Genomic DNA, 25,298 nt, shown 5'->3' with positions numbered 1-25,298 from the left:
AAATAAATATATATATGATATGTCAAATTAAATGAGTAATAATTTTAATATCAGATCCTTAATTTCAATTATTTTAATAATAAAATTTTGTCAATATTAAAAAAAAAAAAAATAGATAAGCAGTTGAGTAGACTAACTGATCCCTATATGTACCAAGCCACATGGAGAAATTTCAAGAAATGATGATCAATTTCTTGTATTTTGAGTAATGGAAATAAATATTATTATAAAGAATATTCGAATCCCCGGTACTCCAATTTATTTGTATTACTCAACATAAAGTTCCGTGGCTAAAAAGAAATACATAAAATTAGATTTCTTAAGCTGGTCTGCTTAATTACTTTTGTTCTTGGACTAATCCAATACTTAAGATAAGACATGAGTCCCATTTGGCAAGAAAAATAATAAAAAATTAATGCAACAAAGTATTTACTATTTAGGTTATTGATAGAAAATATTTCAAAAGGTAAAAAGGAAAAAAAAAAAAAACATTTCAACTTTTTAAGCATCGTCTTTTATTTGTTATGTGATCAGAAAAATATGTTCAGAAATTATTTTTCATTATCTTGCATGAGATTTTTTTTTAAATAGATTAACTAAATATATTTGTCTTCAAAATATTTTTAATTAAAGGGGTTTCCCTTAAGTAATATATTAATAATTAAGTATTATAGTTATATAATTAATTATTTATTAAAATTAAATTATAATTATTGAATAATTAATTAATAAACTATAATATAATTAAACAATCTAAGCCAATGAGAGTTGAATTTAAAATATTAAAGTTTTAAAATATCTTTTTTGTTGATATTTTATTGCTATTGTATATATAAGTAAAGATCTACTCGTACAAATCTAAGTATATTTCAATTTTAGACCTTTTGATTAAAATTTTTAAATATAGGTATTTTTAAATATAGTAATCAAGAAAGTCTTAAGAAGATACAAAAGTTGGGATTCAACCCCAACCTCTCCCCTTAAAAACCAAAAAAAAAAGAGATATTATAAATTTAATTTTGATCCAAAAATAAAAAAGCCACTTACATTAATATAAATGAAATCGTTTATACATATATATATATATATATATATTAAAATAAAAAAATTCTTTTTGACTATAATTGAGATTTCATTTTAAAAATTTTGTTCGCGATATGAAGTGAATTTTTAAAATAAGAAAAGGTTATTTCTCATTGTATATAATATTTTATATATCTGAAAAACAAGATGACATAAAAATGTTTTAGATTTATTCACATTTCATGTTGCCCACCAGACCCCAAAATTGAGTCCAACATAAATTTTAATTTGAACACATGTATTTTTTTTTTATTTTTAGAGTGTGATTTTTTATAAAAAATAAATTTAAACAATTATGTAAATTGCTAAAAAATAATAATAAAAAAAGAAATTTTTTTTGCATAGATTCGCAAGATATATTCAAACCAATTCACAAAAAGCATCTAATGTAAATACCTCATCACAATTAAAAGGAATCATGCCAATATTGTGTATCATTATCATTAAATCCTTACATCGCACACGGATTTTTTTCTTTTTTGACAAACCAAAGCCACGAAAACAATGGGGCAGAGGATATATTCTCCAATACAATATATATTTTCTTTTTTTCTTTTCCGTGGCCAAATCGTGTAGGGAGAAGCCAAGCATGTAGTCAACCTCAACTCCTTATTAGGACCTTAATCAAATAAAGCTAGGCCCCCAATAAATTCATATACTATAATTTTGGTTTTTCCGGACAACTAGGCTGCAACTACATCTAACGTCTAACGGAGATCCGAACAGTGAATTCCAATTCCTGAATCCAACCTCTTCTCTCGTCCCCAAATTCCCACAAATACAGTAGGATTAATCAAACATTTGATTGAAAACCTTTCTTCTTTTTCCCCTAAACACCACCTGTCTCCAATTGCTGCGCTTTTTAGTTTTGACCCATCAAACTTGCCGGCATGTGGTCGTCTCTCGCCCAAAAGTCTACTCATTTTATAATTCCCCAGTCACCCTAATAACGTCCACTCTCTTATCTCTAATCTTTCCTGTCACGGTGCTTTAAAAGCTCCCCCTATCTTTCAATCTTCGTAAATTCGTGTTTTCTCATCTTTCCTTTTCCCAGAAAAAACCATGTTTCTCTTTCCTGGAAGAAGAAAGTTTCCCTTTTAAATCCTCCTTCTTAGATTTATTCTCTCTTTGTCTGAAAAACCATGACGATTCTTTATAACCCATTTTTTCTCTTGTTCATAACTTTCTTTTTCCTATTCCTTTTCCGGGTTGTTTTGATCAAAACCGGGCTGATTTATATTGTCAAGAAAAAGTGGCGTTTTATCGAAGATTGTTTCCATGTCTACCAATTCTTCAAAGTCCCAGAATTCAATGAAAGCATGCAAAGAAACCTACTTTATCAAAAAGTTTTGGCTTATCTGAATTCTCTCACTTCAATTGAAGATTCGGATTTCACCAACCTCTTCACCGGCAAAAAACCAAATGAAATCGTTCTCCGTCTCGACCCTAACCAAATAATAGAAGATGACTTTTTGGGTGCCAAGATTTTTTGGATTAACGAAGACAAAACTCTGGTCTTAAAGATTCGAAAAGCCGATAAACGAAGAGTTCTCCGGCCTTATCTCCAACATATCCACACAGTTTTCGATGAATTAGATGAGAAAAAAGGAGACTTGAAGCTTTACATGAATGTCGTTGATCATCACGGTGATCAAAAGGGACGGTGGAGATCTGTTCCTTTCACGCATCCTTCAACGTTTGAAACGATAGCCATGGAATCCGACCTTAAAAGCAAAGTCAAATCTGATCTCGACTCTTTCCTCAAAGCCAAACAGTATTATCATAGGCTGGGTCGTGTTTGGAAACGAAGCTATCTGCTTTACGGTCCTTCAGGTACTGGGAAATCAAGCTTTGTCGCAGCTATGGCTAATTTCTTGAGTTACGATGTTTACGACATTGATTTGTCCAAAGTCTCGGATGATTCCGACCTTAAGTTTCTCATGCTACAAAGCACAGCCAAATCCGTGATTGTCATCGAGGATCTTGACCGGTATTTGTCAGAGAAATCAACGGCCGTGAGTTTATCAGGCATTTTAAATTTTATGGATGGGATTTTAAGCTCCGGCTGCGGCGAAGAAAGAGTCATGGTCTTCACAATGAACGGCAAAGATCACGTTGACCCAGCGATTCTTAGACCGGGAAGGATTGATGTTCATATACATTTTCCTCTATGTGATTTTACAGCTTTTAAAACGCTGGCCAATAGTTACCTAGGGCTCAAGGATCATAAGCTGTTCCCGCAAGTAGAGGAGATTTTCCAAAATGGGTCGAGTTTAAGCCCCGCTGAGATTGGGGAGCTAATGATCGCCAACCGGAATTCGCCAAGCCGGGCTTTGAAATCGGTTATCAATGCTTTGCAAACGGACGGTGATGGGAGGGGTGCCTGGAAAACCGGAAGGCGGTTGTGGGAGAAGGGGTCGAAGAAATCGGTTGAGGAAATTGGTGAACCCAGCGGGGTTTTTTGTAAAGAAGGTGCAAATGCAGTGAAGGAGTTTAAGAAATTGTACGGTTTGTTGAGGGTGAAAAGTAGTAGAAAATCTCAGGCGTTTGATCTTAACAGTGACCAAAGGGAAGGCTGATGATTAACTCCCATCACAGTTTATAGGAAGCTTATCTTGTAGTTTTAGTGATTTCAGCTAGAATTTGTTCCCTTAATAGCAGAATTAGAATTTGATTCTGTTAAAAATATTAAGAGCACATTTTCTTAGCCCATTTTTGTTATTTTTACATCGTTATGTGTTAACATTTGTAGTAGCTTGCAATTGCCTCTATACATGTACATAATAGCATTAGATTGATGGGTGTTTTTCAAATTTGTTTATACAAAATATGATTCAATTCACTTCCAAGCTTTCGGTAACGTTGTTGTTGCCTGTTCAAGCATTTCTCTGGAATATGGGTTGGGAAAGAGGGTATCTTCTTCAAGCATTTTATTTGGCTATTTTTACCTTTTTTTTTGTTTTTCCTTTTTAATGTACAACGAGTCGAAAGTGAGAGAACATTGCGGAAATTGATGCAAAAGATTTACTGTGAGATGGGGCATGGTGGATCTGAAAAAGAGAAATCCAGGACAGCCCTTTCGAAGTTGACCAGAGCCACGGACCACTTAAACAGGGTTTGCATTTTCTCACCATTTGTGTAGGAATGGCTAGCAATTTTCTTTACTCCCTTAAGTCTTAACTCATCATTGGCAATGATGTGACTGACCATCTGATGCCATATGGCAGGGTTTTGTCTCTAGTCCTTGGAGTAACTACTCACCAGAATCACCACAAATGATATTCAAAATAGCAATATTGTCAGCAACATTTTTCATTCCAATTATCCAATGTTCAAATCTTGATGAACCATAATTAGAAAATCCACATCGAAATTACATAAAACTCTCCTATACGGCTATACTTTACGTTTATGAACAAATCCAATTAGAACCCCTACTTATATGCAACTTGTAAAAGAATCGGATCCAGTCCAAATGTCAAACTTTCCTTATTTAAAATCTATCATTCCGTGCTAAAGGCACTTTGTTAAGATAAGAAGCTCCGTAGATTCCCACGTGCCCGAATAAAGCAATGCTATTATGGGGCAGTTTGATGGTGATTTGGGTTCTGCAATGCGATGCAATGTGAAAATAATTTTGTAGATTTTTTTCAAGGGTGAAACACAATTTCGAGCACTCCGATAAATATTTATTCGGATTAACGCATCAATTCCAGCTTGCAATTTCACTTCAAGGCACCAAAATATTGATCAAACTCGCAATATCTATACATAATTTTCTTAGAATAATATCAGTAGAATGAATGCCCAAAGCAACCATTATTTGAGCTGTCAATTGTGGCCTAAAATCCTAGCTCTTTTTTCTTCACCATGTCCTCGTCCGTAATTAAAAAGTTATTCAATGTTTTCGATTCGGATTCGATTTCTTTTGACCCAATGTTTAATGTCATTTTTCCACCACTCTTTTGTTGATTTGCAAATCCCATGCCTAAGTTCATAATATTTCCTCAAACACACTGCATTTTTCTCCCTCTTTTGTATGGAATAGGAACAATTATAAGGGCTATATTTAATTCAAGCCAGCTTGTTGTTTTGAGGAAACTATGTTCATTGCCTTTGAATGAGGATTGCAATTTGGTATGCCGTTGGAGCGATAGAGGCATGCACCTGCCTTGCTAGTCGTGAAAAAGCTAATTGCATTTGCCACCCTATTCATATCCCCACTACTGTACAGTGCTGCTGGGTTCCATGATTAATTTCCTCAATAATGAGCATGACCACGTTGAGTGGTAATCACACAATCACGAATTAAATGCTATAGCTCATATTTTTGCCAGAAGTTTTAGCTTCATTTTCTCTTTCATCTTAAAGGCGTCCCTAAAAACGATAACTTTAGTTTAGTTTATAGTAACCAGACCTAACTCATTATGATTGGCTTGTACCCTAAAGAGATATTCTTTAAGTAGCATTTCAAACCTTTCCCAGTTAGGTTTCTTAAAAAGAGTATTAATTACTCTATATTGAAGTCATTAAAAATTATATCCACCTTACACATAGGCAGCTAGATATACCTTTTAAAAAGAAAATTTTTATTTTTACCAATAATGGAGCATATTAAAGAGAAAAAGCAAAGTTTGCTCATGTTATTGGGCTTCCTAGTTTTCCCTAGATGTATCATAATACCCAATTAAAAGGTAAATTAAATTGTATGAGTACAAAATCCAACATCATTCTTTAATTTCGTTACTAGGAATTCACGTGATTTGATTGAAACTAGAGGTGTAATTGGGGGAAGACTATAGTTTGTACTTTTGGCTTGGGCCAAGTTTGAACTCTCAATACAAAAGCAAGTTAAGCCCATAACCAAACTAGGCCCTACCCATCCATTAATTACATCCAATCCAAAGAATTGTATTAAAGGATGAATCAAACAATACACCAAAGCAAGAACTAATATACCCCCAAAGCCCAAATCACCTATGCAGCAAGCCTGATAATTCGTTAGATCAAAATCTGATTTCGCTATTAAAATCCTTGCAAATTCAAGAAACTTTCGTTGGTCCTGTTTTGGCAATCCAATATCATCAACAATTACCTTGGCATTTATTATACATGTTAATTCGACAAATTCGATTAATTTCATATCGAATTATTTAAAATTAAATTAATTAAATTATATTATTTTTATTAATCGAATTAAATTTATAAATTTTAAAAATTAATTGATTGAATTTAATTTGATTGATTTAATTAAATTTTTAATTAATTAAATAATAAATATATTTAACTTAAATTATATTTTAAACTTTTAATTTCTCATATTTTATATAAATTAAATAAAATTATCCGATAAAATATTATATTAAAAACTCTAACAATTTATAAAATTAAATTATCCATTTCATGTATTTTTTATTTTATATTTAGATTATGTTATATTTTAATTAAAAATTTGAATAATTTAATTTAAAAATTAAATTAACCAAAATTTAAAATTTTTAAAAAATTATTTTCATTAATTGATTGAAATTAATTTAATAATCAATTAATTAATCCAATTCAAGCCAAATTATGAACACCTCCACTGTTGAGCACTTCAATTGAGCCGCTAATTCTTTTTTATCCTTAGACGGTGAAAGACCTCCTGAGCAACCAAGATATTGTCATGTATTTGTCTATCTGCTATAAATGCACCCTGGTTCTGTTTAATCAGGCCACCACTAAGAAAAGGTTTCAGTCTATTGACCATCACCATTGAAATGACTTTGGAAGCAAAGTTACAAAGAGTAATTGGTCTGAAATGAGATACTGATTCAAGGGTCTTTGTCTTCGGAATTAGTACTATCTCTGTGTAATTGAATTCCTTCAATGTTAACTGCCTTTATTACATCATCCTTCACAGTTTCCCAATAATTTTGAAAAAAGAAGCCACTGAAACCACCTGGTCCAGGGGCTTTATAGGCTTCAAGCTGAAACACTCCTTCATAAACTTCTACATCTTTAACATCTTGAACCAAAGCTCCAAATATAATTTAATGTTGACTTCTATTTCTAATATTTAGATCATACATGATAAACAAAAATTTAAAGAGTTTGTTCTTGATAAATTAACAATGTCACCGTACGATTAAAGGTGCATGCATGGTTTTCTGAGCACAGATATATCATAAATATATAATTTAGTGTCAAATTTATAATGAACAATCCAAGAAGAAAGTACCCACAAAACAAAAAAAAAAAGAAAAGAAAAGGAAAGGAAACCAAATGTTCTCTTCCTTTGAAAGCAAAATTAAATTAACAAGAGCATGTAGATAATTTCTTCATCTCACTTATTTCTAAATCAGAACCGGCGATCACCTCAATCTTCGATCCTTTTAACGCCGTGGCATGACCACCACCGTTGGATTTCCCATTCCCACATTCCAAAGTCTTTTTACAAATGCCACCGTAAATTTCTTCTTGCAGCTTGAAAAATGCTTTATCTACGTTGTCACCGCTAAGAGCAGATGTCTCGGCGAAAAATAAACCCTGATCCTCTGCGAACTCAACAGCGTCTTCAGTTGGAACCGCCCTGAGGTCCACTAGATCAGCCTTGTTTCCAATCAGCATGATGACGATGGAATTGTCAGCGTGGGCCCGTAGCTCCTCGACCCATCTCGCCACGTGATCAAAGCTCTGTCGCTTGGTGATGTCGTACACTACCATTGCCCCTAGCGCACCTCTATAATACGCGCTTGTCACTGCTCGGTACCTACCCACAAGAAATTGCAAAATGTAAAATATTGACCTTTTTCTTTTTAATTTGATTAATGTTATTTTAAAAGTTGTTTATTTTAATTGTTAATGTTATTTTCAAAGTTGTTAATTTTTAAAGTATTTTAGAAAAAGACAAATTTCTCATTAATTGAGAAAGAGAATCCCATTATTCTTTCTTGTGTTTGGCCCCCGTGGGGTCAATTTCTACAAACTAATCTTTAAATATATGAATGAACTATTTATAGATGTTAAATTAATATTGATAGGTAAATGTATTATTTTTATATTTTTATCATCATTTTATTATTTTTTTTATTATTTTTTTAAATAACATTCGATATTATTTTTAATATCACCATAATTATTTTAATCACCGAAGTGATTTATTACTAAATGCTAAAATAATTTTATCACTCGTGATTTGAAATCATTTTATTTGAGTAATAATCATTAATTTTTAATAATTAAATATTATTATATTTGATATTATTAAAAATTAAAAATTATTTTATTTAAAAATATTAAAATAACTATACATATTATAATAATTACACATGTTAATAATTTTTATATTTTTTAAAGATAATAATTTATATATAAAATATTAGTAATGTTTTATTTATTTCATAATAAAAATAATTAAATTATTAAATTAAAAATGTATTGCTAGTAAACTAGTTTTAATAATATAAATTATGTAACAAATATTTAATGAGAAATAAACTAATATATTAAAATAAAAAGATTATAAACAAATTTTAAAATTTAAAAAAAAATCACACAAAACATTTTTAAACTTGTTACTTTGAAAAAATAAAATTTTAATTCGCATATTAAATGATTAATATTGATTATAATTAATTTTACATAGTGCTTATCCCGATGATAAAAATTTTCTACTCTTTTTGATAAAAATTAAATCATCCTCAAAGGTTATGATTTAATCATTATCGATGATATAAGATCATCATCATATAAGATCACTAAATGGTTATCGATCTAATTATCATGCGTAAATTATTATGATTTTTTGAATGATCACATTATATCAAATACTACCTTATTTTTATATGTTGAACATTATTCGATTCTTTTTAATAACAAATAAAAACTTTTATGTTGTATTTTTTATTTAAATTCTCTTTGTATATTGGTGAAATTTTAGAAATATCTTGTTGAAAAATTTTAAGAAATTTTGTCATCTATAATTTTTTTGAAAACAAGTTATTTATACATTGGCAGGATTTTTCATTAATATAATTTGATACATATGATGTAAATTTTAATTTGTTCAAAATTAATTAATTAATTAAATATATTATAAAATTAAACCAAACTTATACAATAAGACTTCAAAATTCTAAGCTTTCTATTTTGTCACGCTGAGACGTAATGGACTCAAAATCCTTAATTAATGTGAAAATTCTAAGTCAATAATTCAACAGTACGTGTAATAATTTTTTTGAAACCGAAAATTCACTTAAATAAATAGACTTTTCAGTTTCACTCTCTTAAAACATATGATTGAAATAGTATTGCATCAATTGACATTTTTCACCTAACATTTCCATGATGCAATTACATATCTTTCTACCTTTGTCTTCACCATGACAAAAATACGAATTATGTCGGCGCAACAAGGTTAAGACGGTCAAACTTTTTTTTAACCTAATTGTAATTTAAAGATAAACAAATTATAAACGTTGCTATTTAAATATATTAAAAATATCTACATAAGTCAGTCAAGATAAATTTCATGTTTGAAGTAGTATAATTTTAAAGTCAATATAGATGAAATGTTGAATTGCTGCTAGCATTATGCTTAGCTATCATCTTCACTGAAGCACCATTTAAAGTCAAATTCAGATAATGCTGCTCCCATTAGATTCAACTAGTGGAATTTCAGCAATCTAAATTAAGTTTCAGGACCACAAATTTTTAAGATTTGACCATAAGCAAATCATAAATTATTTTTTCTTGTATTACTTGGAAATACCATTTGACCAATCAAACTAGATTGATTTGAGTTAAAGGAGCATCGGTTACAGTAAGGACAAAGACAATGAATTCAGACAGCATTAATCTCAAAACAGAGAGCTTTAGAGGGAAGAGAAGCTAACCTTTCTTGGCCAGCAGTGTCCCAGATCTGGGCTTTGACGACTTTGCTCTTAGTGGTAACAGTCCTGGTCTGGAACTCAACCCCAATGGTGGACTTGGAATCAAAGCAAAACTCATTCTTGGTAAACCTGGATAGAATCTGAGTCTTGCCAACAGCTGAGTCACCGATCACCACCACTTTAAACACATAATCTATTTTCTCGGGAACAATTTCTTGATGATTCTCGACATCAACACCATTCATCTCTTCGTTCATTTTTATCCCTTACTAGCAATCAACCAATAGAGCCGGGAAAAAAGAATGACACACACCTCTTGTTTTTCTTCTTATACAGTGCTGCAAAAACAAGAACTAGTATAAAATCAAATATGATGCTTAAATCTTGATGCTGTTCTTGGCCTCTAGTGTTGCGGGTAAGTGAGAGTAAGTAAAGAAAGAAAGGGAAAAAAAAAAACTATAAAAAAGATGTAAAAATGATGATCAGACAAGACAGGGGTTCAAGGGTTGTAGTCACCGGTCACTGATACGGTCCTGTCCTCGTCTCTCTATTAATTCTTTATCGTGAGCGTACCCATGCTGTTTTCATTAATTTACTTCAAATAATGATGGAGGGCAAAGGCTAAATTATAAACTTTTCTTTTGCTTAATGGGGTGGCCGATTGAGATCTGTTGAAACTGAAACTTAGCGCCACATACACAGAACAATAATCTCATAATTCCCGGCATAATCTCCGGAAGAAACTCTTCTAATGGTAATTAAAAGTGCTTTTCGCAAAGTTATTAAAAAAGCAAAAAGTTGTTTTGTTCTTTAAAATCCTAATCATCGAAAATTCTCAAACCATGGTTTCGTTGTAACTTAATTTTCTTTCATTATTATTTTTAATTGGGATGATGTATGGCTCACGTACATGATTGCCAGTACTTTGATATGATCAAAGCAAATATGCCGTCTGCCTGAAAACTGGCCAACTAATCAAGTTGGCATTAAAGGAGAGGGCAGACCCAACAACCATGTTCTTGACAGTTGACCCCAATTTAATACATTCGGGGTACAAAGAAAATAAAGCCTGTTAGGTTTTCTCCTCAGTTTAATTATTTAGTAGGCTTTAAATTTCTGGTCATTAATGAACTTTGCATTCAGGAAAGGCAATTGATTTTCCTTTTTTCATAAATCATGTCATGGTCGAACATGATCCATCACATGGCATAGCTATTGCCTATTGTATACATTTATTTTTTTCAGGCTGAATTAAAGCCTGGCAATAATTAACATAAAGGATGTGAAGCTTCTAAATGATCTTTTGCCTTTACAGGAAGTAAAGTGGACCTTCAATTGTTTCGCACCGACAAAATTCAGCATAGTAGCATTCCCAAGAATAACGATGAAAGACCCACGTCTATGAAGGAATTCTAAAATTGAACACAGCATGCTGTATATCTCGACTCTCGAATAATGAATTCTGCCACAGACAGAAATTCCTTTTGTTTTTTTTCTTATCAAATTTTAAAATGAGTGTGCGTCCCTTCAATTCTTCCAGAAATTCCAACCCCAAAAGGCGAAACTACTCATTATATATTGAAATTGATTTTCCAACATCCAATGTGGTGTCCCTAATAACTGAGCAATTTTTTTTTCTCTCGATCTTCTTGAAAAGAACTTCTCCTTCACCATAAATGTAAACACTTTAAAAATGCAAGCTTATCAGCCATGATTGCATTTGTTTAGCACTATTAAAATGACATATTTCAAGGTCTAACGTGATCATGATTGTATGTAAGTAATGAAGCAAAGCTGAGTGAAAAGGGCAAACGAACAGGAAAATAAAGAGAGCAGGAAGGGAAAAGATCCTGAAACAATCAGCAACGGATTAGAGGGCGGCAGGGCGCGGGGGGCCACCAGTTATGTACTCCAAACAATGTTGCTTCGGCGAAATTCCCATGCAATCCCAGACACAAAGCCACCGTACAGTGTACATTTGAACTTTACTGGACAAAGAAATCTGAGTGTAGATTTAAAGCTTTCGAGCTGGGTCCGGAGAGACCTCAAACAGAGGGCAAGGGGCAGAGCACGATTGGTGTATTCTATTTGATTTTTGATCTCTTCTTTCGGGCAGTACTAATGGGCTGTTTCTATTATATTTTTCAAAGATGTACTAGCATGGGCCATATTTGTAAAGTTCAGGCCCACTCACCAGTCTTAACTTTCTCTTCGTGTTAAGTTCTCTCAGGAATTGGATTGTTTGGCCTGAAATGGGTAATGAGAAAAGCGAAAATTACGTTTGACCATGGAATCTTTGATATTTGTAAATTCTGCCAAAGTTAAAAGGTATATGTAAATCATGCTTCATGGAATTTGATTTTTATTTTACTAAAGTATAAATGCCATATAATATATATATTTTTTCATTTAAAAAGTTGTTTTCAATTTCCAACCACAAAAAAAAAAAAAAATCTAATGTCTTATCCCATCTCTTCCTCCAACAAAAGAAAACGAAATCACGAGTTTGCTTCGAGCTACAGCCTACGCCCACACGCACTCGCCAACGACTTGTCTCTTCCATTCCATGGACACCCTATCAAGCTCTGTCTCAACCCTCAAAGTTCCTAACTTCTACTCAACAACACCTCGTGAATTCTGTCACTTGAAAACTCCCAACAGACAACGTCGATTTCCTCCACCTTCTCCACACTGTTCCCATTTATTCTCAAGCGCCAAAACAACCACCATCTCCGCCAACAAGTCCACCTCTTTTACTCACAAAAACCTCAGTACTTCTCCATTCTTCTCAACTTCTTAAGCCAGCCAACCTCTCACTTCTTCTCCTTATGTCCATCAAAAGCCAGCCAGCGGATACGCTGCAGCTCTTCTAGACATAGCTCAATGCAACAGGTCACTTGACGCAGTGCAAAAAGATGTGCAAAAGTTCTCAAAACTACTCCAAAATGCTCAAATTCAAGCTTTGTTAAGTGACCCGTTTCTGGGTGATAAAGAGAAGGGACAAGTAGTGAAGGAACTGGCTACAAAAGGGAAGTTCAATAAGCACCTGGTTAGCTTGTTGAAGATGCTGATTGAGAGGAACAAGTTGGAGACAGTAAGTGAAGTTTTGGAGGAGTTGGAGAGGATTTACGATGAATTGAATGAGACCAAACAGGTTTGGATTTGGTCAGAGAAGACGATAGGGGAAGACAGATTGTCTAGAATTGCTAAGGGGGTGCAAAAGCTTACTGGGGCTGTGAAAGTCAAGGTCAGGAATTTGGTTACAGATAAATTACCAATACCAGCCTTATGCAGTTTTGCTGTATGATTAATTAAGATGCATTAACAATGTAAAATGTAATGTTTACATTACAGGTAGAGAATGCATGAAGCAATGGATTTTTTTTTTAATTTGTATTGGGTTTTTTTAAGGCTGGTATTTTTGTTTCTCATTTACTTTGGGTGGTTTTCTATTTTATTATTATAGCTTTAAAATAAAATTTTCAAAATATATTATCATATTTTAAAACATTATTATGTTGACAATGAAATTTTTTAAATTGTATTGTCAAGATTAATAAAATAACATATAAAAAAAAACATGTATTAATAATTTTTTAATTTCATTTATAAAATTAAAAAATTTCATTATGAATATATTAAAAATAATTTTATATAAATATGTATGATTTTGTTTTGGCCAAACAAATATGTATGATTTAAAGTAACATATTTAACGTGAAAAAAATAAAAAAACTAGTTAAGAAATATAAGTAGTTTTAATCAAATATATATTATTAAAAATTTTATTTCATATGTATTCATAAATTTTTAAGGACTTTTACTTTTATATCAACATTTTTTTTAATAAAAAAACATTTTCAAAAAACAAAATCAATAATAATTATAAAATGTTAAAATACGACTTAAAAAAAAGGTTTGTCTCAAGTAGCAACTGTAGAAGACTCGACGTCGTTTTGCAGGTTCATTCCAAGTTTTAAAATCAATCGGTGCCTCGTTCAAGGCTACTCCTAGGGCTCTGTTACTCTGAACCATGATGCGTTGTAGTCAATTGCACCGATGGAAGATCGGTCTCCTCCATTCAATAACAACCGTCCGGTCCTTCACCACCGTCGACCTTTCCGCCATAGATCCCTCTTCCCCACTCCAATACTACACCGTCACACCCCCAATCAAACCCTGGCCCCAACGCCTCTACCCAAAACGCCTTGTCTCCATGATCAACCGCCAACAAAACCTCGATCTTGCCCTCCAAATCTTCCTTTACGCCGGCAAATTCCACCCGAACTTTTTCCATAATTACGACACCTACCACTCCATCATCCACAAACTCTCTCGTGCACGCGCCTTCGAACCCATGGAATCCCTCATCTCTCAGCTCCAAAATTCCCAAATCAAATGCGGTGAAAATCTTTTCATCTCGGTAATCCGAAATTATGGCCTCGCTTCCCTTCCAAAATTAGCAGTAAAAACTTTTTTGCGGATCGAAAAGTTCAACGTCCAACGATCCGTTAGATCCTTAAACACTTTGTTAAACGCTTTGGTTCAAAACAAACGGTACGATTTGGTTCACTTAATGTTCAAAAACAGCAAAGCAAAATTTAACGTTATACCGAATGTTTTTACTGGCAATATTTTGATCAAAGCACTTTGTCAGAAAAACGACGTCGAAGCCGCATATAAAGTGCTCGATGAAATGCCTGCGATGGGAATGGTACCAAATGTGGTTACTTATACGACAATTCTCGGCGGTTACGTGGCGAGGGGGGATATGGGAAATGCGAAGAGGGTTTTTGGGGAGTTATTGGATAGAGGGTGGATTCCTGATGCTACCACGTATACGGTTTTAATGAATGGGTATTGTAGATTGGGGAAGTTCAATGAGGCTGTTAAGGTGATGGATGAAATGGAGGAAAATGGTGTTGATCCGAATGAGGTTACTTATGGAGTTATGATTGAGGCTTTTTGTAAGGAGAAGAAGTCTGGGGAAGCGCTTAACTTGTTTGATGATATGCTTCAGAGAAAGTATATCCCTAGTTCTTCGCTTTGTTGTAAAGTAATTGATGTGTTGTGTGAAGAGGGAAAAGTGGAGGTCGGTTGTTACTTGTGGAAGAAGATGCTGAAAAATGATTGTTTGCCAGATAATGCGATATTGAGTACGTTGATTCATTGGCTCTGTAAGGAAGGGAAGGTTTGGGAGGCTAGGAAAATGTTTGATGAGTTTGAGAAAGGTTCGGTTCCAAGTTTATTGACCTATAATACTTTGATTAATGGTATGTGTGAGAGAGGAGAATTGAGTGAGGCGGGAAAGCTGTGGGATTATATGGTGGAAAAAGGTTGTAATCCAAATGTGTTCACGTACAATATGTTGATTAAGGGGTTTTGTAAGATTGGGAAGGCGATGGAGGGGATTAGAATTCTGGAGGAAATGTTGGATAAAGGCTGCTTGCCAAATAAGGTAACTTACAGTATATTGATTGAGGGGCTTCAGGGTGTGGGAAAGGAAGGGGATGTTGAGAAGGTTGTTTCAATGGCTATGTCAAGTAGGAGAGTTGATAGGAGTTCTTGGGATCTTTTTTTAACCAAGATTGTTGGCAAGCTGGATAGTGGGGTTGATGTTCTTGGTCGGTTGTTATTGGAGAGTGCTACGTAAGAATCTCGGGTGTTTAATGTTGTTTAGAAGTTAACCATATCCTGAAGTTTTCTTGTGCTACTCATTTATTTAATGGGAGATGGAAAAACGATGGGGAGTGTCAAGGCAGATTTTTATAAACAATTGCAATATCTCTCATGACTTGGTTGTAGCTCTGGCTATGAAACATGTCATCATGGAGAATTTGGGGAACAATGCAGATTCCCTTAGCGGATTCGTCAGACCTTTTGCGAAGTAAGGACTTTTGTCTTTTCCATGATTGCAAATGAGCTGTAAGTAACCAAAATTTCTAAAAGGTAGCAGTAGCTGCTATGATAGTAACCATTCTGAAGTTCATAAACAAATTCCAGCTTAGAACTTCTCTTTAACACTGATTCTAGAACAATGATTTTGATCTTGATTTGATGTGAAAGATCAGATTCGCATATTGACTTCTGGCATGATGGTGGATTCCTTATGGGACCTGGATGAAGACTAGATGATTTAAATTCAAAATTTATCTGCCAATTCATGAGGTGGTCTTGGGGGATCAGTGGTTATGGTTCATTGCTGTAATTACCGACAGCTGGTGGATAACAAGATGTAGTTTTGAGATTTCTAGTTTGTTCAAATACCCACATTCTGTCTTTATGTTTTTGCATCTGACGACGAATTGTCAACATCTTTAACAGGACCTTTATCTTGGCGAAAAATAGACCCTTATGTATTATTTTGCGAAGCTGGCAATATTGCATAGTCAAAGAAATGTGGCAATATATATAATCTATTGAAAATTTGAGCGGTCCCAATTTATTTATGAAAGTCAGCTTAAGGACCAAACAGCTGAACATTTCTAATTGTCATTTGCCCCACCTGGCTCTTGTAGTAGTTGTAGATTTAAGAATTGGTCTTTGAAGCGTTTGTTTTTTGACTTGATGTTGATATCATGGCGACGATAGACGCTGTTACTCAAAAGGGGACTGTGAAAAGTCTGGCCATCGATTCAATAGTCCTTGGCCAGTTTGGCCAGCTATAACGTATCGCATGAAATTCATGCGGTTTAACTCAAACCATTATTTTCAAAGTCTCGATGCTGCTCGACAAAAAAACACGTTTCTAAATCGTATGCAGTAGTGGAACTTGAATTCCTAAAGCTTTCTTGTTCACGCATGTAAGTAAACCAGTCTTTTTTGTTTACTTTTCCTAAAAGAGAGGCAAGTTATTTTGATCATATTCTACCTTTTGCAAACTATAAGTCGTGTATAATTCTAACGTTTACCCTGAAAAAGACTTGAGCTTGGATTCAACTTCCAGTGTAGGTGTGCTTAGCTGATAGTGCCCTATGAATCGCTCTTTTTTTTTTTTTTTTTTTTTTTTTCTCTTCTGTATGTTGAACTTGAGCTCAGACGTTTCAAGTTTTTCATCCTTTGGGTTTGGTTTAGTGGACTCTCCTGCTGTCGCTGTTGACTATAAACTGAAATCACATAGTCATGTCTTCAATTACTTGATTTAATGATCAAGATAATTTAAAAAAAAATATTAAGATTGAGGTTCGAGCTCTAATTTTTTTCCTCTCTTTTAATGTAGGGATCTGTCCCTTTAAATGATAAAAAAAAATCACAAAAACATGAATTTAGTGTCACACAGCAAAGACAAGGCAACATCATTTTTTTGGACAAAAAATCCAACAACAAAAAAAATTAGACTAAACCCAGACATAAATCATGATACTTTCTTTTTTTTTTTGCGAAGGAATTTTTATTTGGCTATTATTGGCAAGTTTGGCTCCTTCCTCAAAGATAACTACATGCTTTTGCATGAATTTTTTAGTCCAAGTTCCTTAATTTCTTGGAATAAGAATCGTGTCCGAAATGCTACGCTTTTCTTTTCCTATTCTTTTTCTGTTTACAGGGAAGCCAAATTGTGTAAAAAAAACATCTTCAAAGTGTTTAACTTGGAACATCTAAAATGTCAATTTCTAAGATGTGGGCTACATATTTGCATCAACAATTGTAATTATATATTGATTAGATTTCTTTTTGCTTCAATGTTTTGTTTTTCCTTTTCTTGGCTATTGGGCTAAGTCAACTTCCCGCAATGGGAACATGTTTCGAAAAGGCCGCTGCAGTTTTTTTCTCTGTTCTCTCTCCGTCTATATGTATATTTTTCCTTTTAGACGAAGATGAATTTTGAAAATTGATTAAGATTTTTTGAAACTAATTAGATGGTACGGGAGATAAAATTTTCAAAATGAAAGATTTTTTTTTATAAGTAAGTTGACGTGTTTAGAAGCAATGAAAATTTCAATAGCAGAAAAGATTTAAAAAGAGTTGTAAGATAAATAGGATTACATAAAAAAAAAAAGGTAATATGTTTGAATGTTTGGCCTGTGATTTGGAATTGATTATTTGGTTTATGAGATCAATTTGCAGTTTGAGCATTGATGATTTATTTGATAGGGGTGTGATGATTAATTAATTGATTGGGGGGGCTGTTCCCAACAGTCAAAAAAAAAAAAAGGCGAAGGCCAAAGCCTTTGAACAGAACAGAACAGAAAACGACAGCGTTAACAAGACTTTCATAAGCCAAGAAGAAGAGGAAGTCGTCCTCACTTTGTGTGAACAGTGGACAGAATAAGTTGTCAGGGGTAACATAAATTGGGATTAATAAAAACAAAAACGACCCAAAAAAAAAAAAAGAAAGAAAGAAAAAGAAGAATTGTTTACTTTTCTTATCTTTTTATTATTTATATATAGATGCATTTTTAGTGGGGAGGCCTCTTGTACGGCGGCTGGAGTCTTCTCCTAGAGTCCCAGTGACCCGATCGCCATATTTCCGGGAAAATTTCCTTCGAAAAGCTGTCTTTTGAAGCCGTCTGTAGCCGTGGGCTCTTGGATTTTTTTTCTTCAACATTAGTTCATTTTCAGGTTTCTCTCTCTCTCTCTCTCTCTCTCTCTCTTGTTGTTGAAAGCTTGTCTTTTATTGGAATTAAGCTTTTCTAGCCAGTTGACTATGTGGGTTTTCGCTTGTGCTTTAGGTATATTAAGTATAATAATTTGGGTTCTTTGAATCGCTCTTTGAAGGTTCAAATTTTGAAGAAATAAGATTTCAAAGTTGAAATTTGTTTTTCATGATCTTGTTTCATTGAATTTGGACTTTCATACTTTTGTTTCTGTTTCAAGTCCATGGCCAATGATACATTTGTTGCTTTATAGTTAGTTTTCCACTATGATTATTCTGCTAACTGTTGTTTGGTTTCCTGGAAAATCTAAGAAATGAAAGAGAACAGCAATTCTATTGTAGCAGCCTTTCAAGGTCTAGTGCCTTAGAAAACAGGATTGTGTAGGACTTTTTTTTTTTTAATTTATGGACATTGAGTAAGACCACCCTTATTTTGGTCAAGGAGAGAAAAAGCTCAGCCTTTTCCCTATAGAAAATAAATTAATTTGATTTCTTCACTTGTATTTTCTTGGGGGCCAAACAGAAAGTTTAACATGTCTTCTAGTTTTCCATGGGATTGGGGTGATTATCCTATGGGGGAGGCCGGCCTGCTTTGTTATCTTCCTACTTGGGCCAACAAAATTAAAAGTCCTTTAGCATTCTATCTTTACTATTCTGTTTTCTTCTACTCTTATTTGTAAAGCAACCAAAAAAGGCAATATTCCAACTTATTCAGTTATATTCTTGTTTTTAATCTGGTATAATGGTTTATATGTTTTAAGCAAATAGTTCTGAGAGGTTTATTCAATTTTGATTTTAACATAGGTGTTTTATTTTATTAAAAGTGGAAGCATTGTTTTTGGATGAAAATGCTTCAACCGCTGTCTTGCAGTCTGGCTATTGCCACTTTTAGTTGGTGTATTGATCATATTGGAAGAAAAGGTTATGCTTCCTAGATTTCGTTTGGTTGTGATTTGATGGCAATAGACATAGTCACCAGTGCCTCATTCGTTCCGGCTTCGGAGATCCTTTCTCAGACTGTAGAGGCCATTCTTGAGACTGTGGTTGCTACAAATGATGTCCTCTTTAAGAAGGATAGTTTCAAGGAACTTGCAACTTACTTAGAGAGAATTGTCCCAGTTCTAAAAGAGTTGAATAGAAGATATATTTCTAGTTCTGAGAGTTTGAACAATGCTATTGAGATTCTCAATGAAAAAATCAAAGCTGCAAAGCAACTAACTCTAGAATGCAGCACCAAAAGCAAAGTTTATCTCTTAATGAATAGCCGTGGAATAGTCAGGCGCCTAGAAGGTACCATGAGAGAGATAAGCAGGGCGCTGAGTCTCCTTCCATTGACATCTTTAGAGCTTTCTTCAGCTATAGTTGTAGAAATTGGAAATCTCTGTGACAGTATGCAGAAGGCTGAGTTCAAGGCTGCTATAGCTGAAGAAGAGATCTTAGAGAAAATTGAGACAGGCATACAGGAGAGGAATGCTGATCGTTCTTATGCAAACAGTTTGCTGGTTCTCATTGCAGAAGCTGTTGGGATACCTACTGAGAGGTCAGCTTTAAAAAAGGAACTTGAAGATTTCAAAAATGAGATTGAAAATGTCAGGCTTAGGAAGGACAAGGCTGAAGCTATACAAATGGATCAGATAATTGCTTTGTTGGGAAGGGCGGATGCTGCTTGTTCTCCTAAAGAGAAAGAGATGAAGTATTTCACTAAGCGGAAATCTCTGGGTAGTCAACCGCTGGAGCCTCTTCAATCATTTTATTGTCCAATCACACGTGACGTAATGGTAGATCCTGTGGAGACTTCTTCAGGACAGACATTTGAGAGAAGTGCGATAGAAAAGTGGTTTACAGAAGGGAACAACTTATGCCCTCTGACAATGACGCCCCTAGACACATCAATTCTACGCCCTAACAAAACTCTGAGGCAGTCAATAGAAGAGTGGAAGGATAGAAACACTATGATAACAATTGCTTCCATGAAACCCAATCTCACATCTGGAGATGAGGAAGAAGTGCTTCATTGTCTGGGACAGCTAAAGGATCTTTGTGAACAAAGAGACCTGCACCGAGAGTGGGTGATCTTGGAGAACTATATACCAGTTCTTATTCAACTTCTTGGTGGAAAAAATCGTGACATAAGGAATGGTGTACTTGTCATACTTCACATTTTGACAAAAGATAGTGATGATGCAAAGGTACTCTATCTGAAACTGGATCCTTTTCATTCCTTTTTTTAGTTTTCTGCAGTAAATTGCAACTAGATGTCTTTAATCATATTGATAAGGATCCTCTTCAAAATATAGGTAGTAGTGAAACATATGATCTGACGTTTAGGAATTAGATTAAGCTGTTTGAATAAGATGTGTAGACAAATATATTTCATATACCATTTTATTGTCACCTAGCATTGGATTTTGTTTTGTTTACTTCACTTCATAAACATGAGTTTTCAGTCATCAAGTATTGAATTATAGGATAAAGTGGTGTTAATGAGTTTTTGAAAGAACAGAGTACTAATAAGTATATATCTAGGATCACACTCATCTAGGTATCCCATATTTGACAAATCTGTTTCGCATGCCATTGGTATGAAGTACTCTTACTGATTTACTGTCTTCTTGAATCAAAAGAGGATTACTTGCAAGTATGTTGCATCAATATTCATGCTAACCAGAAAGGCATATATGTTTCTCATATGTTTTCTACCCAAAAAATTGAAATATTTTGCAGGATAGAATGGCAAAAGTTGATGGTGCAATTGAATCTGTAGTTCGGTCCTTGGGGCGCCGTATGGATGAAAGGAGGTTAGCAGTGGCATTACTTTTGGAGCTATCAAAATATAATGTGTTACGAGGCAGCATTGGGAAGGTTCAGGGTTGCATTTTCCTTTTGGTGACAATGACAAGTGGTGATGACAATCAAGCTGCCAGAGATGCAGAGGAAATATTGGAGAATCTCTCATTTTCTGATCAGAACATCATACAGATGGCAAGGGCAAATTATTTTAAACATTTGCTTCAGCGTCTATCAACAGGTTCATGCCCCAAACTTGATGACCTTTTAAGTTCTCATCCTCATCCATCCTAACTTGAGCACTGAACAAGTTCATCCCTGTAATTGTATATATGAAGCATATTTTTGAAGAATTAAGAGACTACATTTTTATAGAACGTTTTGACTGGCTAAAATATCCACAAATTTAGGTTATCTGTGGAAAGTTGGATGGTTAGTGCACTATGACGAAGTCAACTTGTACTTCAATAAAATGAAATTATAGGCCATATTATACTTAATGTTCACATCCAACGTTTTCTTAAATCTCAATATTGGTGCATGATTCTGGTGAAAATAATGTCACGTAGAGAAGAGGAGATCTGGATTTCCTTGTCAGTACAGTTTTCTTGGCAGTCATTCAACTCTAAAGAGATGCCAATTTTATTACTGTATTTGCACCCACTACTTAAAATATAAAAATCTCAACATTTCTAGTAGATCTGCTGAAGTGGTTTACATGGCTTGGGTTAGGTGTGTATATAACGTTCCTCTTTCCTTCCACATTTGGCATTTGCTACACCATTGGAATTTTGCATCAAATTACAATGTCTCGGTGGTTTTTTCCATTTTTTGAAAAACACTTACTACAGTGTTTCTAAATCTCTGCAGGACCAGAAGATGTAAAAGTAAACATGGCAACAACTGTGGGTGAAATGGAGTTGACTGACCATAATAAAGTAGTATTGTTGGAAGGAGGTGCACTGGGTCCGCTTCTTCATTGGGTCTCTCATGGTAGTATTCAGATGAAAAGTGTAGCTGTTAAAGCTCTTCGAAACCTCTCAAGTGTACCAAAAAATGGCTTGCAGATGATCAAAGAAGGTGCATCACGCCCGTTACTTGACCTCCTTCGTCTTAGCTCATCATCCCCAACCTTACGAGAACAGGTTGCTGCAACAGTAATGAACCTTGCAGTGTCCACTATATCACAAGAATCCAATGAGACACAAATTTCATTATTGGAATCTGATGAGGATATTTTCATGCTCTTTTCTTTGATTAACCTGACGGGACCAGAAGTCCAACAAAACATTCTCCAGACCTTCGAAGCATTATGCCATTCCCCCTCTGCAGCAAATATCAAGAACAAGATGACACAGGTATACATCTTATTGGAAAATGATGTAACTCAGCACCTTTATGCTGGCATTTATTTCTTCCAAGAAAAAATTTAACCGAGTTAATTGCTCTTGGGAGAAAAATAGCAAAGGTGCCTGTTCTAAAGTAGAGGTTAATATAATTGTGAAAACAATGATTACTTTAAACAAGCTACATCTAGGAAACCTCCATAACATGTCTATGATGCCCAGGCTTTGCCTTCTTTCCACCGATTTCTCAGTGCCTGATGCAGTAGGCTGCTTGCCCTGGTGAATTAACAATACGATGCTAAGTTCTGGCTCCCTCTGTTTACTTTTACTGCAAAGACAGCTACTTGTTTTATCTAGGGTGTCAGGATTGCTTTTAGTGATTCCTTGAATTTTGGCTTCTGAAAAGGTTGAATTACTTATAGCATGTTAATGTTCTGTGCTGTTTCTAGATTAGAGATTAACCTTTTCAAAGTTCTTAAAGTCTGAATTCATATGTGAAATAAGCACATCCTACATTTTTTCTTTTTTTTTTTGGTTATCTTTCATTTTAAATTTACATGGACTTATTTCTCATTCTTTTCATATTTTCTTTTAGGGTTAATGTGACGGATGACCCCTGAACTATGGTGAAATATTCAATTTGTACTTGAATTTTAAAAATCTTTCATATGATACCTGAGCTATGAATTTGTTAACTAATATTGAACTCACTTCTAATGTGGTTAGTTTCAAATGATGACACATGATGGACAAACAGCCCTCTAAGTACCACATTAGAGATTTTTAAAGTTCAAGTATCATATTGAGCATTTCACTATAGTTCAGGGATCATTCGTAACATTAACTCTTTCTTTTATCATGTGAGCATGTCTTTTAGGATGCTTCTCAAATTTAGTACTAATTCGTGTAAAGGACAGGGAAAGTGAAGGACACAGTGGTGAACATTCCTCCCCCCAAACCTATTCTTTTTTATGTTTGTGCCTACTCACTTATCTCCAGTCAAATGCATATTTCTATAGATTTGACTTATCTATGTAATTGTTTTGCTGGATATCATTTCAACACCATCTGATTCACTGACATTAACAGTGCTCAGCCATCCAAGTACTAATCCAGTTGTGTGAGCGTGATATTGAAAATGTACGGCCAAATGCTGTGAAGCTATTCTGCTGCTTGGTCAATGATGGTGATGAAGCCTCTATCCTGGAGCATGTACATCAGAAATGCCTTGAGACTTTGCTTAGGATCATCCAGTCTTCTAATGATGAAGAGGAAGTTGCTTCTGCAGTGGGCATAATCTCTAACCTTCCAGAAAATGTCCAGATCACTCAATGGCTTGTGGATGCTGGTGCAATTCCAATAATTTTTCATTTTCTTCGCAATGTCAGGCATAATGATTCCTATAGAAGTCAGTTAGTAGAAAATGCTGTTGGAGCCATCTGCCGTTTTACTGCTCCAACAAATCTGGAATGGCAAAAGAGAGCAGCTGAAGCTGGTGTTATTCCCACGTTAGTTCACTTGCTGGATTCTGGGACCACCTTGACCAAAAACCATGCAGCAACTTCTCTGTCTCGTTTTTCGCTGAGTTCGGTTAAGCTGAGCCAGCCAATACCAAAGCGGAAGGGGTTCTGGTGCTTGTCAGCTCCACCAGAGACCGGTTGCCAGGTTCACGGAGGAATTTGTTCTGTCGAATCATCGTTTTGCCTTGTCGAGGCTGATGCAGTGAGACCACTTGTAAGGGTTCTTGAAGAATCAGATCCTGCAGTGTGTGAAGCTTCCTTAGATGCACTGTTGACTTTAATTGAAGGTGAAAGATTGCAAAGTGGTAGTAAGGTGCTAGCACAAGCAAATGCAATTACTCCAATGATAAAATTTCTTAGTTCACCGTCCCTCAGACTGCAGGAAAAAGCTCTACATGCATTAGAGAGGATCTTCCGCCTGCCTGAGTTCAAGCAGAAGTATGGTCCAGCCGCGCAGATGCCTTTAGTGGATTTAACACAGCGAGGCAATAGTAGTATGAAGTCTCTTTCAGCCAGAATCCTTGCTCACTTGAATGTGCTTCATGACCAGTCTTCTTATTTCTAGAGAATTCTATGGCTTTGACTTTCTTGAATCATACCTGAGTAGATAATGACCAACCACAGACAGAACTCACTGGTGGGCATGTTCAGGCATGAACCTCTATTTCTAAACAGAATGGAGCATTACTTTCTTCTCAATAATAAAGGCCTGCCGATGAATTCGCCTCGAAAGCTAAAGAAGAACCATCAACTGACTCTATTGTTGTGGGCGGGTATATCACTGTAGCTGTTGCTTGTCACTGACTCACTGCTGGAGTAGGAGCACCTTGAACGCAAGATGACAGAAATCGAGTTAGTGCTTTTGCTGTAAAGAGAACCGTTGCAGGGAAAAGATTTTACAAGTGGCTCATATTAAATACCACTGATTTGTTTGGTCTGTACAGCCGAAGACTTAAAGTCCATTTGACAATTGGTTTTTTTCCATGGTTTTGAAAAAAAAAAAAAAAAAAGGGTCTTGTAAGCACACCACTAGCGAGATAGCTAGGCATATTGATATTCTCTTGGAATTGAATTCTTTTCTTATAGCTTCTTGGGT

The 25,298-nt window shown here is 34.6% G+C and overlaps 4 protein-coding genes and 1 pseudogene across 7 annotated transcripts; 4 read left to right on the top strand and 1 right to left on the bottom strand.

Annotated features, from left to right (window-relative positions):
- Positions 1-1,622: 1,622 nt before the first annotated feature.
- On the top strand, positions 1,623-3,925 carry LOC111304866 (AAA-ATPase At2g46620-like). The gene has a single exon (XM_022901855.2). It carries the CDS (start codon positions 2,226-2,228, stop codon positions 3,660-3,662), a length of 1,437 nt encoding a protein of 478 aa, XP_022757590.2. The 5' UTR covers positions 1,623-2,225; the 3' UTR covers positions 3,663-3,925.
- A 3,329-nt stretch (positions 3,926-7,254) lies between these two features.
- Positions 7,255-10,658, bottom strand: LOC111305977 (ras-related protein RABA3-like). 2 transcript variants are annotated; one of them, XM_022903862.2, is made up of 3 exons: positions 10,473-10,658; positions 9,960-10,294; positions 7,255-7,834 (listed from the first exon to the last, which is right to left on the bottom strand). In XM_022903862.2, exons 2-3 carry the CDS (start codon positions 10,211-10,213, stop codon positions 7,378-7,380), a joined length of 711 nt encoding a protein of 236 aa, XP_022759597.2. In that variant the 5' UTR covers positions 10,214-10,294; positions 10,473-10,658; the 3' UTR covers positions 7,255-7,377. The 2 variants fall into 2 exon arrangements, with proteins under 2 accessions (XP_022759597.2, XP_089607003.1); XM_089750877.1 differs by lacking the exon at positions 10,473-10,658 and having other exon boundaries at positions 9,960-10,465.
- Positions 10,659-12,389: 1,731 nt separating this feature from the next.
- On the top strand, positions 12,390-13,346 carry LOC111305976 (ATP synthase delta chain, chloroplastic-like; annotated as a pseudogene).
- A 521-nt stretch (positions 13,347-13,867) lies between these two features.
- On the top strand, positions 13,868-16,436 carry LOC111304865 (Pentatricopeptide repeat (PPR-like) superfamily protein). The gene has a single exon (XM_022901854.2). It carries the CDS (start codon positions 13,990-13,992, stop codon positions 15,607-15,609), a length of 1,620 nt encoding a protein of 539 aa, XP_022757589.1. The 5' UTR covers positions 13,868-13,989; the 3' UTR covers positions 15,610-16,436.
- A 1,934-nt stretch (positions 16,437-18,370) lies between these two features.
- LOC111304864 (U-box domain-containing protein 24-like) lies at positions 18,371-25,287 on the top strand. Of its 3 annotated transcripts, none has more exons than XM_022901853.2 (5): positions 18,371-18,515; positions 19,421-20,738; positions 21,274-21,577; positions 22,207-22,694; positions 23,772-25,287. In XM_022901853.2, the coding sequence occupies exons 2-5, from the start codon at positions 19,506-19,508 to the stop codon at positions 24,765-24,767; spliced, it is 3,021 nt and encodes a 1,006-aa protein (XP_022757588.1). In that variant the 5' UTR covers positions 18,371-18,515; positions 19,421-19,505; the 3' UTR covers positions 24,768-25,287. The 3 variants fall into 3 exon arrangements, with proteins under 3 accessions (XP_022757588.1, XP_022757587.1, XP_022757586.1); XM_022901852.2 differs by having other exon boundaries at positions 19,374-20,738; XM_022901851.2 differs by having other exon boundaries at positions 19,354-20,738.
- The last annotated feature ends 11 nt before the right edge of the window (positions 25,288-25,298 follow it).

The sequence above is a fragment of the Durio zibethinus genome, chromosome 21 (assembly GCF_047325235.1).
Source record: "Durio zibethinus cultivar Kanyao isolate XHJ-2024 chromosome 21, ASM4732523v1, whole genome shotgun sequence".
In the NCBI taxonomy this organism is placed as follows: Eukaryota; Viridiplantae; Streptophyta; class Magnoliopsida; order Malvales; family Malvaceae; genus Durio; species Durio zibethinus.
Note: the sequence above shows the minus strand (reverse complement) of the source record. Positions and strands in the feature narration are given on the sequence as shown.

Bases quoted from the DNA above. Each gene is read 5' to 3' on its own strand.
- LOC111304866 (XM_022901855.2), top strand. From the start codon at position 2,226: ATGACGATTCTTTATAACCCATTTTTTCTCTTGTTCATAACTTTCTTT.
- LOC111305977 (XM_022903862.2), bottom strand. From the start codon at position 10,213: ATGAACGAAGAGATGAATGGTGTTGATGTCGAGAATCATCAAGAAATT. The intron at 7,835-9,959 runs GTTAGCTTCTCT...TCTTGTGGGTAG, and splicing joins GACACTGCTGGCCAAGAAAG to GTACCGAGCAGTGACAAGCG.
- LOC111304865 (XM_022901854.2), top strand. From the start codon at position 13,990: ATGATGCGTTGTAGTCAATTGCACCGATGGAAGATCGGTCTCCTCCAT.
- LOC111304864 (XM_022901853.2), top strand. From the start codon at position 19,506: ATGGCAATAGACATAGTCACCAGTGCCTCATTCGTTCCGGCTTCGGAG. The intron at 21,578-22,206 runs GTTCATGCCCCA...AAATCTCTGCAG, and splicing joins GCTTCAGCGTCTATCAACAG to GACCAGAAGATGTAAAAGTA. The intron at 22,695-23,771 runs GTATACATCTTA...TGACATTAACAG, and splicing joins TCAAGAACAAGATGACACAG to TGCTCAGCCATCCAAGTACT.